Raw genomic sequence first — 12836 nt, 5'->3', positions numbered from 1 at the left:
CCCCGAACATAGACCATGGTTTGGCGTTAGTAGCACAACTAAAGACCATTTGTTTTGCTCTGTGCATGTCAGGTTCATGACAGGAAATTCACAAAGGTGTTGCAGAAAATAAGTGAAGTTACCATGACAATCACCAAAGTACAGTATCATAAAATAGGAATTTTGTTTTGCCGTAACAGGCAAAAGAGTTAAGGTGGAGTGACTTAATTAATAACTACAGGAGAATAGGAATTTATATGTCAGTATGTGAGATGAGATTCTGCAATTAACCTCCGAGCACCACACTAACAAGTCATGAAGTATGACTTATGAAGCCAGCAGACAGAAGGCATAAACTAACCACGCTTTGCACAGTCGAGCAGCTTAGCAACTGCTGCTCATTAGCCATAAAGACATGACAACTCAAAACATATTAAAATGGCCTTTAGGGAAATGAAAGTCTGGCCGTATCCAAAAAAAACAAAAAAACACCTGTCAGTCAGAGAACGAGCAAAGTAACTTAGTCACAACAACATAAAATCAGACCAACCATGAAATGCGGTCAGAAAATGAAACCATCCAATGATGAGAAAGAGGGTAATCATGACGAAAACCACACAACATTCAGAAAGCAAAAATGGCTGAGGCTTGCTGATTGCAAAGTACGGCAGAAAGTGCGAGTCACACACCAGCGACTGGTCCCAGTGGAGCCTGGACAAAGACTGGGCCCTGCCCCCCCTGTGAGGACTGTAATAGGCTCTGTCCAGCTCATTCAGCCTGGCCTCACTCAGGGCCCCCTCCCGGGAGTAGTGCCGTGGCCCAAAGTGTTCCCGGTTTTTAAAGTCACCGGTGTGGACTGACTTTGCAGACGTCACTGGAATGTCAGCAAACTCCTCCTCTACACTGCACTGGCGTGTCAACGTTCTCTTACGGCCCATGGCGAGCGCTCGCCTTTCTACCGGACCTTCACAGTGGATGATGCGCATGGGAGCCGCCTGGGTATAGAAACCTCGATGACCCCTGCTCAGAGATCCTTCTTCCTCACTACCGCAGTCCAAACCGCTGTCGGGACTCTTGCTGTTCTGTCGGTTGGGTCGACCCAGGATGCGGTCCTCGGGATTGCAGTAGTAGCGGATGTCGGCGAAGCGGGGCGAAGAGCGCTGGCGCTGCAAATGGCGAAGGCTCTTGCCAGAGGTGACGCCGCGCTTGTGCATGTGATCGTCACGGCTGTACGTCCTTCGTCCAGCGCGCGGCGTTCCCGGCCGGCCGCCTTCCTCGAAGCACAGGCGCTGGCCCATGTTGTCCACACCGTCCGTCTCTTCCTCCACCTCAGGGATGCTGTGGAGGCGCTTGCTACGGAGCGACTTCTGCTTTACTACCTCCCTCTGGAGGTCCCAGCAGTCTCTTTCCTCGGCAAGGTCCTGACGCTTGTAGTATGCCTCCACGAGGCAAAGTTCCACATGTTTTCCCAGTTCAGTGAGTCAGGTCAAAAGGTTCAGTTTAGTGTTTTGGTAGGGGGAGTTGACACGTGTTTGGAGGTTTTAACACAGGCAGGAAAGAACACAACATGTGAATAGAGTAAATAGGAGGGAAGACAAAATAAAGACATAATTAGTTATTTGTGGCAAGAAAGCAACTCATGAAGTTTCATTCCGTGAAAAAGAGGGAATGGCATGCTCTGAACAGGAATCTGTGAAATGATAGCTGACAGACACAACGTGGACACGGAGTGGATAAGCAAAAAGGGGGTGAAAGTGGGGAAATCACGAAAAAGTAGGGTGGTGGAGAAAAGGCTTTACCTGTTGAGGGGTAGAGAAGAAAGAAATGAATTCTACTTGTAATATTCCATAAACCAAGCTGAGGGCATCAAAGTGCCACTTAACACAGTATGGAGATATTTCCTAACCATTTACATTTGCAATGTGGACAGCAATTCCACCCGAATTGGAGTAGACAGCAATAGACTATCTCATTGTTCTCATTTTAATTAGATGATACATGTGCTGTAAATGGTAAACGGTTTTCACCTCTCTCATGTTTTTCTATGTACTGAAAGTATTTTTGGAAGAAGGGGCTAGGTCATCTGCAACAGTTCTTTAAACAAGTAAAATGCAATGAAAAAATACTGATGAAAATAAAGTAAATACATAGATGAATATTTTATGGGGTGATTTTTATATGTTTATACTACAATTTGATTGAAAATTTGGAGCAACTTGACTTCTGACAGCATGTAAACATGACAGTTTGAGACCTTAATGCTTTTAAATCCATTTACACACATTTTGTGAATTTTATATAATTATACTACCATTTGATTGCAAATTTGTAAACATGACAATTTGAGACCATAATGGTTTTACATCCACACAGAACAAATGAAGACAGAATTGTACTGATAACCACTGCCGATAGTAAATACTAAATATCAAGACGTGACAGACATGAGCAAAAGTGAATATTTACATTTAAGTGCTCACTTAAATGAGATTCCCACGTGTACTGGATATGCCATGACCCTTTGCATTTAAACATTAGCATTTTGCCGATATAAAATGTCTATTACAACACAAAGCACATAAAAAAATGCAGCACAACTCAGAAATGCACATTGTTTTAGTATTCAGCCTTCAACCGCTAGCATGCTAAACAGAGTATTGTACAGTATGTTCTGTAAATGTAGCCATTCTCTAAGCTCAGCCTTGCATCAAGCCCAACTGGGGAGAGGGCGGGGGGGGCAGAATGAGTAAATTCAGCTGAACTAAAGCAGTAGCACTCAGCCAGGCCAAGCCACAGTGGGCCGAGTTGTAAAAACCTTGAAAAGGTGATGCCCACCACCCGCCATCTGCCCCCTGCCCTGTGTCACTACGAGCACAAAGTGAGCAGACGTACCTTTAGAGAGTTGTGAGAGTTGATGCTCCTCCTACGGCCCTCTTCTAATTGCATCTCAGAGTAGAGATCTTCCTCGTCCTCCTCCATGATGTCGGACAAGTCTGATCCCCGGCTGCTCTCTGTGTAGTACTCCTCGCTGTGGCTGTAGTGGTGGGGATGATGGTGATGATGATGCTAAGAGGAAACATTAAAAAAAAAATGAGCATAATACTTCATCATATTTTTGTTTCTTAATCTTTCTCTCAAGTTGACACAGGTTACTATCGTTAAAGATCACATTCTGCATTTGAGTGCACAAACCCTTTTGGGCAGAAGTATAGCTATGTGCACTAAAGCAATCAAATGAAATGTGTGTCTGGGAGTGACCTGATCTACACTGCAACAATTATTTAGTACATTTATGGTGCATTTATAACAGTATAATATTTAAGATACTGTTAAATAGTCATCCATAGCATCACAATTGACAGCTAGTTAATGAGAACAGTACAGTAAAAAAAAAAAAAAAAAAACCTTTAATGACAAAAAACTATGCCTTCATTTAATTAACAATGAATGCTCAGTTAAGAATGACAAACTGTGGTGGCTTTTTGCATGCTCCACTTATTTGCATAGGAGTAAACATTTCTTGCTCACAATTGCAGAGATCTCCACTGAAAAAAGTCACTACATTTGTTGATCACTGCTTTTAAAAAAAAATGCTTGAGAGAGAACTTAGCAAAAATGAGTAGGCTCTCTTTGTCGCACGCGGGAGTTGCGCCACTTGTCGTCATAATAAGCAAAGACGTACTCTGCCTTTGCACAAGACTTTTAAATGTGTGACGTCTCCTAATCCATACTAACACAACACTTGTAGTAATAATACCTGTCTGCCCAGTTCCGAGCCTCTAAGAAATTCGTCCACCGAAGCCCCTCTTCTTCTTGCATGAGGAGAATCATAACCGTCCTCCTCCTCATCAGAGTTCAGTGGGTGCAGGGCGTTACCCCGCTCGCTGAAGATGTTCCGCTTCTCCACCTGATATCACATTGACAGTTATCCCATGTTATATTATGTTTGAATTATTATGATTGTTATGAATCATAAATTATGATGACACTTTTAATACATCATCATCGTACCCTGTTGCCTTCGGCAAACACTCTCTGAGCAGCTTCCCTGGCCATGGCCTTGGCGATAGTGTTGGGTATGGGGACTCCCTGAGGCTGCGGCAGGATCCTCTGAGGAGAGGGCGAGCGGCGTGTTTGAAAGGGCGGCGGCTCCAGGTTGGGTCCGCGCATCGGAGGCAGCGGGGAAGGGGAGCGTTCCCAGGGCGGGCCAGGCCGCATGCTCGCCTCGTGCTCTTTGGTTTCAGGCTCTCTGGCACTTAGGAGCGGTTTTGACTTGGGCCCGGGTGGGCGCTGGAACTGAGAATTGGCGTGGGGCGGAGGGTGACAGATGGGCTGCGAGTGCGTCTGTGCGTGAGGCTGGGCCCGAGACAGAGGCTGCACTTGTGGCTGGGGATGGATTGGCGGATATGTGGATGGATAAGGAGGGTGAGTTTGGGGGACAGGTGGGTGAGACGGTGGGGGAGGCAAAGTGTGTGGGGGCCCAGTAGTTCGATGTAACAGACGAGGAGAGCCCAGTAGATTATGCGGGATGACGGCCACAGGTGAATCCTGGGACTCTCCTTGTGTTGATAACGTCCTTACGATGACCTCCCTGGCCTCCAAGCCTTTGATTCTGTTTAACTCCACTGTCACATAGTCTGCTGTCGGGTACAAGACTTCTGCAATCTGCACAAAACAACCACAGCATCAACAATTTAGTGTGCATATCTGCTAATTAATGCTGTTGTTGAATTCATCTTTTTTTTTTCATTTTAGGTGGCTGGCTAAATTAAACCCAAGCCAAGAAACACCATGTAGAAACTGTCATCCATGCCTTCGTTACATCTCGGCAGGATTACTTTATTTTTGGAGTAAGTCAGTCCTCCCCAAGTGTCTCCAGTTGGTCCAAAATGCTGCTGCCCGCTCGTCTCTTATCTGGAGCTTGTAGGAAGGAACACATAACTCTTGGATTTTGACAAAATTCTTGGATTTGTTTTTAAATCTTTAAATAGTCTCGCCCGACCTTATCACTGAGCTCCTCCACCGCGACATGCTTAACCCTGTGCTTCTGACCAGACACTACTAGAGGAACTAAGAGGACTAAGCGGAGCCCCAGAGGGGATCAAGCTTTTTCCATTACCGGACCCCACACTTGGAATGACCTTCCGTTATTAAAAACACATTCACTAGCATTGACAAGTGTACTTTGTCTTAACGTTTTTCTTCTCATTGAGGATAGATGGGAGTGCATCTGCTGCGACCCCACTGTAAATCTCAAACTTAGAAACAACTTTACTGATGCACAAACACCAATAGATGACATCAACGGCCCATTTTAGATATAAGGTCAGCACAGTCTCTGAGTCCACAGGGAGAAACGGCTGCATTTTGAGCAACCTAACGTTTTCTACTACTAAAAGAGCAGAAAACAAGAGAATAGGTTTTTTTCTTTTTACTTGTGAAGGGAAAGTGTGTATTCTTTCATTTGGTAGTTTGGTGCCCATAAAATTACTGACCGCAATATCCCACAGCTCTGGAAAATATCCAAATGCTTTAAAATGGCTGGTAGTGAATGTAGTTTATGTTAGGCCACTCTTTTCATTGGTGTTTTGACTCAGCATGAAACTCCACGTTGTTTTAGTGTTATTATGTCATGAATTCATTCTTTTAATGGTTTGTTTTGTCATGGCTGATTTTTATTTTAAGTACTGCACTTTGTATGCAACTGTGGTTTTTAGAATGCTTTATAAATAATGTTGAGTTGAAAATTTGTCAAGCTGAATTTGATATGTACACTGAACAGTTCACCTGTAAAGTTCATGGTGCATTTTATATTATGATATCCAATAACGATAACACAAAAGTTTGGGGAGTCGTATTTGAATTTCATAGACCCTATTTTAAATGCTGAATTTTTTGAAGTAAGTGAAACTAAATATTTGTATTCAGTCATCATGACGTACAACTTTTTATGAATTTAATCTGCAGGGGAACGGCCACTTTATAGATGATGAACGTGCTGACATTCAAACAATTTTATCTTGCTTGGATATTAACATTATTCTCTTCCTCCAGAAGGGGGCAAAAGAACACTACTAAACCATTCACATTGCCACAAAAGTATTAAAACAACCTAGTACCTTTTCTCCCTTTGTGCATACAGCATATCCAATGACACTGGCACCGTTGGAAGTACCAGCTGTAGTCAGCGGTGGTGGCTTCCATCTCACCTGCAGAACCCCGGGTGTCTGACCACATTGGACCTGAACCTCCTGTGGAGGGAGCGGAGGCCCTGGGGACCACAAACAGGGAGATAAATAGTCTTGAAAGTTAGAACTAACTTGTTAACCCCACTCCTCTGATGAGTTGAACTGATGTGAAACCCACAGTGCCACCGTCAGTGATTTCTTTCTTTCCAACATGTACAGTATCTTATATTTAACTGCTGTTACAATACTATATTTTGCCACATAAATGTTACATATTTATACAATTTCAATACCATCGTTATTCACAAGACTCCTTGATAAAATATTTAAAGTTTTTCACTGTAAGATTCTTTTTTCTGACTAGATAAACACTGCTTAGTGGATCTGCAAAAACAAAAAATACATTTGGAATAAATGAAATGATGACCTGACTAAACCGTGGGTAGAATGATAACAGATGGGAAAGGGAGTTTAAAAACTCACGCCGAATCTGAGAGACAAACTAGCATTGCGCTAAGCCAGAATGAATGGGACCAAAGAAAAAATATCCAGTTTAATGTTGGCCAGGCCACGAAACACCATTTTGTGAGTTGATACACTGCAACAACGTGTTGGTGAATCTGGCTTTGCAAATGTATAATGTGCTAAATGCACTCCGTGTTTCCTTGTTTAGATACATGTAAGAATAATATGAAATATTTTAAAGAGCTGTCTGTAGAATGCAGTGCAAGTTGACACCACAAAATTAAAACTATCCATCCATCCATCCATCCATCCATCCATCCATCCATCCATCCATCCATCCATCCATCCATCCATCCATCCATCCATCCATCCATCCATCCATTTTCTGTCCTATTATCAATAGTATATCATTCTATTTATCAAAAAATATTATTACATTTGAGCTGGAAGTTGTATTGGATCACTTTATGTTCAGGTTATCACATTGTTGTGGCTGGGTAGCGTATACATATCTAGAGTATTGGCAATGTTTACGACACTGAGCTTTAGTCGAGGGCAATCAAAACATTTTAAAAAGAGAATACGGAAGAGAACTATAGCTTTGATTCTGATTTCTGAATAAATGTACTTGAGTGAACCGTATTTACTAGAATTCAGCAATCGGCCAGTTATCGTATAATGTTGGTTTAACAATAAGACAAGGGAACACAATTATTTCCACAGTTTGTCAGTGCTGCGTGCACTAAGGAGCAAGCTGCACACAGTAATTAGTGCTGTCTGTATGAAGCTATACTAGTGCCGACACATTTCCACTAAGACAAAACACAGTCTTAGACAGGCAGCTATAGCTGTTCTACGAGTCTATTTCAACTTGTGATATTTAGATTTCTCGTCAGAACAAATAGTTTCTCTGGGAGCAGTGAGTGAATTATTTTGGGCAGTTGTTACTTTCATTAATCCCAGCTGCAGACACAGAATTTATGTCAAGAAACTTGAGGCTGGTCCATTTTCGAAAGTGCAAAAATGAATAGAGAAACTGTTTGAGGAAGACCCGTCGAGTTTGAAAGGCTCCACAGTTCGCCCAGACATTGTCCAGTGCACAGGAGACTCTTTTAATCATCTCTAATTAAATTGTTCAATGGATGGATAATGTAATGAACTCATCAGGTTTTCCGATCAGATGCCAACAGGAAAAGCACAGCGTGACGCTTCTTATGGTGCCCCCTTCTCCATTCATCATCCTGCCATTTCTGTGCAGCATTCTGATTTTCAATCAATTACAGCGCTTCCTTTTTCTGCTTACATTGCCAAGACCCAAACCACACACACGCGCGCGCACGCACGCACGCACACACACACACACACACATTCCCGAATACATTCATCTGATTCTAATTGTCACAATTGCCTGCTTTCATGTGCCGTAGAGTGTTGAACAGTGGGTCCAATGAAAAATAATGAAAAACTATCCATCAATTTTCTATTTCACTTGTCATCAGGGCCGCAGGTGAGCTCGAGCCTTTCACAGCTGACTTTGGCCCAGAGAAACACTGGACTGGTCTTCAGCCAACAGCAGGACACATATTGACCAAACCAATTATATTTACGTTATCAGGCACAGTATGTATAGGAGTGGAAGTAGATCTGCTAACTGGGCACATTCGAGATTATGTCGGGCAATTGTGCAAAATTGCCACACGGTTCGTTTTGCACGGTCTGAGAGAAATTTATGCAAATCAACTAATTCTATATGTATCATGCGATTTGTCAAACCTGAGACGAATTACGATCACAGATTTTTCCTAGGTTATGAAACGCAGGCACAAACCAGAACACAAAGAGCACGCAAAATGAAAGTCGGACTTTAGACCTTTTTGGCTCATGAAAACATTTTTCAAACCTGCAAAGCAAACACAAACACAAAACAGAAACAAAAACCATTGCAACATTCTCTCTATTGGGCAATGCCCTTTTGGAGCTTCTAAATGAAAGGCTGAACTAGATCTAGCCACAAGAAGGAGTTAAATCGAACCACCTAGCAAAACTCCTTTCAACTTCACATTTTTGTTTCATGACAATAGAGGTTACGTGCAACCAGCATCCACCTTTGTCAAAACAAGACGAAACACTTTCATCCAGCTCAGGCGAGTGACGGAGGATCCCTACGACAACAGACCAGGACAAAGCACCATACAATGACTGTGTTAGACAATGGACCCTATATTTATGCCCAACGTGCAATCCAGCTGTGCACTCTTTCTTTTTATATTTACCTAGACTTTGCACAGGGAGAATCGGGCGTAACACGCCGTTTTTGTCGCAGCACCCCTCATTTGCATAAAAATCAGTGTGGTCGGCACGCATGCCGTGCTCGACGTTGCGGGACCAAAAATAGACTCGGTGGGGTCCGTGCATCAGATTGACGCAGGCAAAGTGCATTTATAACTACAAAAGCATCAACAAGCTCACATTCTAAAACTTAGTAGAGACCTGCACATTTACAAAATGCTAAAAACACGTTCAACAATATCCAATCCATCATGTCTACTAAATGTCAAGGTTGCACTGTTGCTTATTTTGGATGGTGGAACAGGCATTACTGGCCGACAACTAGTTCTACCTTGATCCAGTCAATCACCTAACACCTAAACAGGACCTATTCATTGTGTTTGAGTAGTGGTCGGAAACCATCAAAGTAAACCATCTAGGTCTACACAGGAGAAAATCGTATGTTATTCTAATGAGCCCGCTTTAAAAGACGTTAGTTTCAATGAAATGGAATCTTTAGGAGCCAAATTGGTTTTTGCTTTGCTTCACAAGCAACGCGCACAGCAGGATTACAAGAACAGCAAAAAAGGTACCATATTTTCCGCACTATAAGGCGCACCTTCCATGAATGGCCCATTTTAAAACTTTGTCCATATATAAATCCATATATTTGGACACGCCTGCTGTAGTGGCTCAATATTGGTCCATATATAAGGTGCACCGGATTATGAGGCGCACTGTCGCTTTTGAGAAAATTGGGAGGTTTTTAGGTGCGCCTTATAGGTGCGGAAAATACGGTAGCATGAGTCAAACTTGTTTTAGTGCTATTTGTGTTAGTGATGAATGAATAATTAGTTCTGCATCCTGAATGCACAGTATGGTTTATAGTGAGTTCATGTGCAGGCTCACCTGCAGGTTGAGTGCAGAACTCCACAGAGATTTCCCTCTTGTCCCTCTGCTCCGTTGGAAGCTGCCAAGGCACCTGGTGTGTCTGTGCCACAACCTTCACTTTGTAAACCGTCATGGGCTTCAGGTTGAAGAATTGGTATTTATACCCCCCGGGCTTTATCATGTCGTACTCTGCGCCATTGAGGAAGAGGGTGTGGCTGTAGTTGCTGTTGCTGGGCATCCAAGAGAGCTCAGCTGAGCCCTGTGTGATGTTGTCCACCCGCAGGTAATAAGGTGCCACCACCACATCTTTACCCACCAGCAGCGTGCACCGGAGCTCGTCTGACAAGCCGCGGTCAGTAACGCTCTGCACGGAGATCCGGTAGGTGTTGGTTGCCAGATTAAGTTTCTCAATAAGGGACTTAGTCCTGCCTCCGTAAGGGACACTCATTCGAATCTCTTTGTCCACCAAGACATTGTAGCTACTAATGGACCCCCGGCCGGGAGGAACCACAGGGGGGTCCCAGCCAATGATGATACTCTTGGCCAGTTGTTTAATCAGGTTAATGCGGCGAGGATAAGGCACAATGTTTTCACCGACCTCATCAATATTGACATCTAAGGTTCCCGTCCCATTGCTGGAGGAGCCCAGGAGGTCCACACCGAGGCTGCTGCTGCTGTCGTTTGGACAGCCTTGTTTACTGTCGGACAGCAGGCTGCTTAGACCTGCAGTGATACCCCTGCTGACCCCTAGTCTCTGAGGTCCCAGGCTACTGTGGTTGAGGTTGCCAGGTTCTTTAGCTACTGAGTCTTGAACAGAGGTTTTCTCCTCCTGTATAAAATCCACAAAATTGGAGGGGACGAGCCCCCGTTGGCCATCTAGGAGCTCTCCTAAAATCCAAAATGTGAAATAGACGGTTGGTAATTCTGGGTACGATTCAGATAGAATAAACTATATGAGGCACCAGACCTTCATAAAAGCCATCCTCATCCATTGTTCCGTAAACGTAGAGGTACTTTCCTGCCACCAGGGGGAGCTCTGCTTCTGGATGCTCATTTGGCCCATCGTAAGGATTATAACTAGCACAAAAGCACAAAATAGTCATCAACAGTCTTAACCTGTTAAACGTACTATAAATGGATTTACCACAAGAACAACAATTATATTTCACACTAAAAGGTTAATTGATAGAAAAATAATAAACACACATAATTACCATGCCATGCTTCATTCAACTACAATCTGACAAGACCCTCGTGGTCTGTAAAGGGGTATAAGGGAGCGTCACTCAAGTCTGCTGTGGTAATAAATATGATATCTGGCGTCAACGTTTAATCTGTCAAGTCCCTTGACTGAATGTGAAAAACATGTCAGACCTCGATCACAAAGTGAGAAGGTTGAGGGACCCCATCAGAATGTGATGGGCCAATAGGAAATCTACAGACATCCATGGTAAATCGGGAACTTAAATGTAGTGTGCCTTTGATACCAAGATATGAACATGGAGGAAAAAATAGCCCAAATACCACAGTTCCCGACGTTTCAGTGCCGTGGCCACCGGGCACATAGCGTAAACTTAGCAAGTGTTTGTAAATGATCATTTTCCACCAGAGAAGGCCCTCAAAGTGACTTATACTGACTTCCGCATTCACCTAACTGGGGGTTGAGTATCTGGCTCTTTTTTTGTTTGTTTTTTAATTAGGTTCATTTTTTTGCTTTTGTAATTGGCATTCTTGACTGTGCCCTATTGTTCCCTTCAAACTCTCTGAATGTTTTCTTTTCCTTTTTAAACATACCTGTAGCGAGCAATACACAGACGGACTTTCCCTGTAAACCGCGGTTTCGATCGGGTGCTGGAACCGAGCTCTTTGTCCATCTAGAGAAAGAAAATACAGTTCTTTCAAAGACATTCTCAAATTGATCAAATATGTCAGTCAGTGGGTTGTGAAATAATAAAACAAATAACTGCCGGCTGAACTGTAAAGGCCAAACACTTCCAAAATATAGAAACTAGAACTGTGGAAATGCCTGTTTGCCTCACAAACATTGCCAGGGTACGTTAAGGGACGTACAGTGCTGGAATTGCATTCAACTCTTACGTGTTGTCCCTCTCCTTCATTCACTGTCTACATTTACCCAACTGGATAATACAGAACACACTCAAAAACCTCCGAGAGAAGCGTCCTTGCTGAGCTGCTGCCTCGACTGCGAGTAAGGAATGTTGGCTTGACAGAGAGGAGCTCCGGTTTGTCTCCGCCAGTCTGCAATGGACGAATGAACTCCGATATCAAAGTTCTGCTTGTCGGAGTCTCACCGCCTGTGGATCATACAAAGCATGTCATCACGTCTCGCATCCGAACAACGGAGCTGAAATCAAGAGAGCAAAAACTAATAACTCCATCTTAGGTAGAGAACTGCAATAAATGATGGTCGATTCCAGTCAATCAGATACTGTATGGCATTTACATGACATTGGTATAGTATTTGCAGAGCACGACAGCATTCATTTTCTTACTGCAAAGATCATAATAATAATCACCTTTGCCTATGGGGGCTGCCAATCCATTTAGAAGCTGGGACAGGGATTTGTTGGGAGAGGCGGGAGATTCACACACTGTCAAAGATTCAGTGCTGAGGATGTCAAAGCCCGCCTGCAGACGAAACTTCTCCAGCTCTTTGGACAGCAGGTTGAACTGCTCGCTCTGATTCCGACATTTCTCCTCTAGCTCACGCACTTTGGCCTGATGTCGATGAGGGCAAAGGGGACAGGTATGAGATTGGGAAGAGGCAGAGGTAGCAGTAGGATGGGAAACAAACAAACGAAAAGTTATGAAATGTACAGGTTGTCATTGTTTGTACATTGAGCCACAATAGCTGCAATAGACGATGGAATATGGATAAAGAATACGGACAGTTATTGAAAGACGAAAACAAACAGTATATGGAAAAAGGTGGATTCATGATTTTGAATCACACAACATACAGGCAAACAGAACCATCATTTTGCTGAAGCCTTATTTTCTGGCTTGCACAATATTTGAACGCAC

At 43.3% G+C, this 12836-nt stretch overlaps 1 protein-coding gene across 1 annotated transcript in view; it reads right to left on the bottom strand.

Annotated features, from left to right (window-relative positions):
- The window catches only part of rimbp2b (RIMS binding protein 2b), a 61868-nt gene that overhangs the window by 10549 nt on the left and 38483 nt on the right, over positions 1 to 12836 (bottom strand). The window contains 10 exon segments of the mRNA XM_061279804.1: positions 669 to 1418; positions 2872 to 3045; positions 3737 to 3886; positions 3991 to 4644; positions 6099 to 6250; positions 9810 to 10679; positions 10759 to 10868; positions 11586 to 11665; positions 11958 to 12106; positions 12329 to 12530. Coding sequence (XP_061135788.1) covers positions 669 to 1418; positions 2872 to 3045; positions 3737 to 3886; positions 3991 to 4644; positions 6099 to 6250; positions 9810 to 10679; positions 10759 to 10868; positions 11586 to 11665; positions 11958 to 12106; positions 12329 to 12530 — 3291 coding nt within the window.

The sequence above is a fragment of the Syngnathus typhle genome, linkage group LG5 (assembly GCF_033458585.1).
Source record: "Syngnathus typhle isolate RoL2023-S1 ecotype Sweden linkage group LG5, RoL_Styp_1.0, whole genome shotgun sequence".
NCBI classification, from domain to species: domain Eukaryota; kingdom Metazoa; phylum Chordata; class Actinopteri; order Syngnathiformes; family Syngnathidae; genus Syngnathus; species Syngnathus typhle.
The sequence above is the reverse complement of the archived record's forward strand: the minus strand, read 5'-3'. Positions and strand labels throughout refer to the sequence as shown.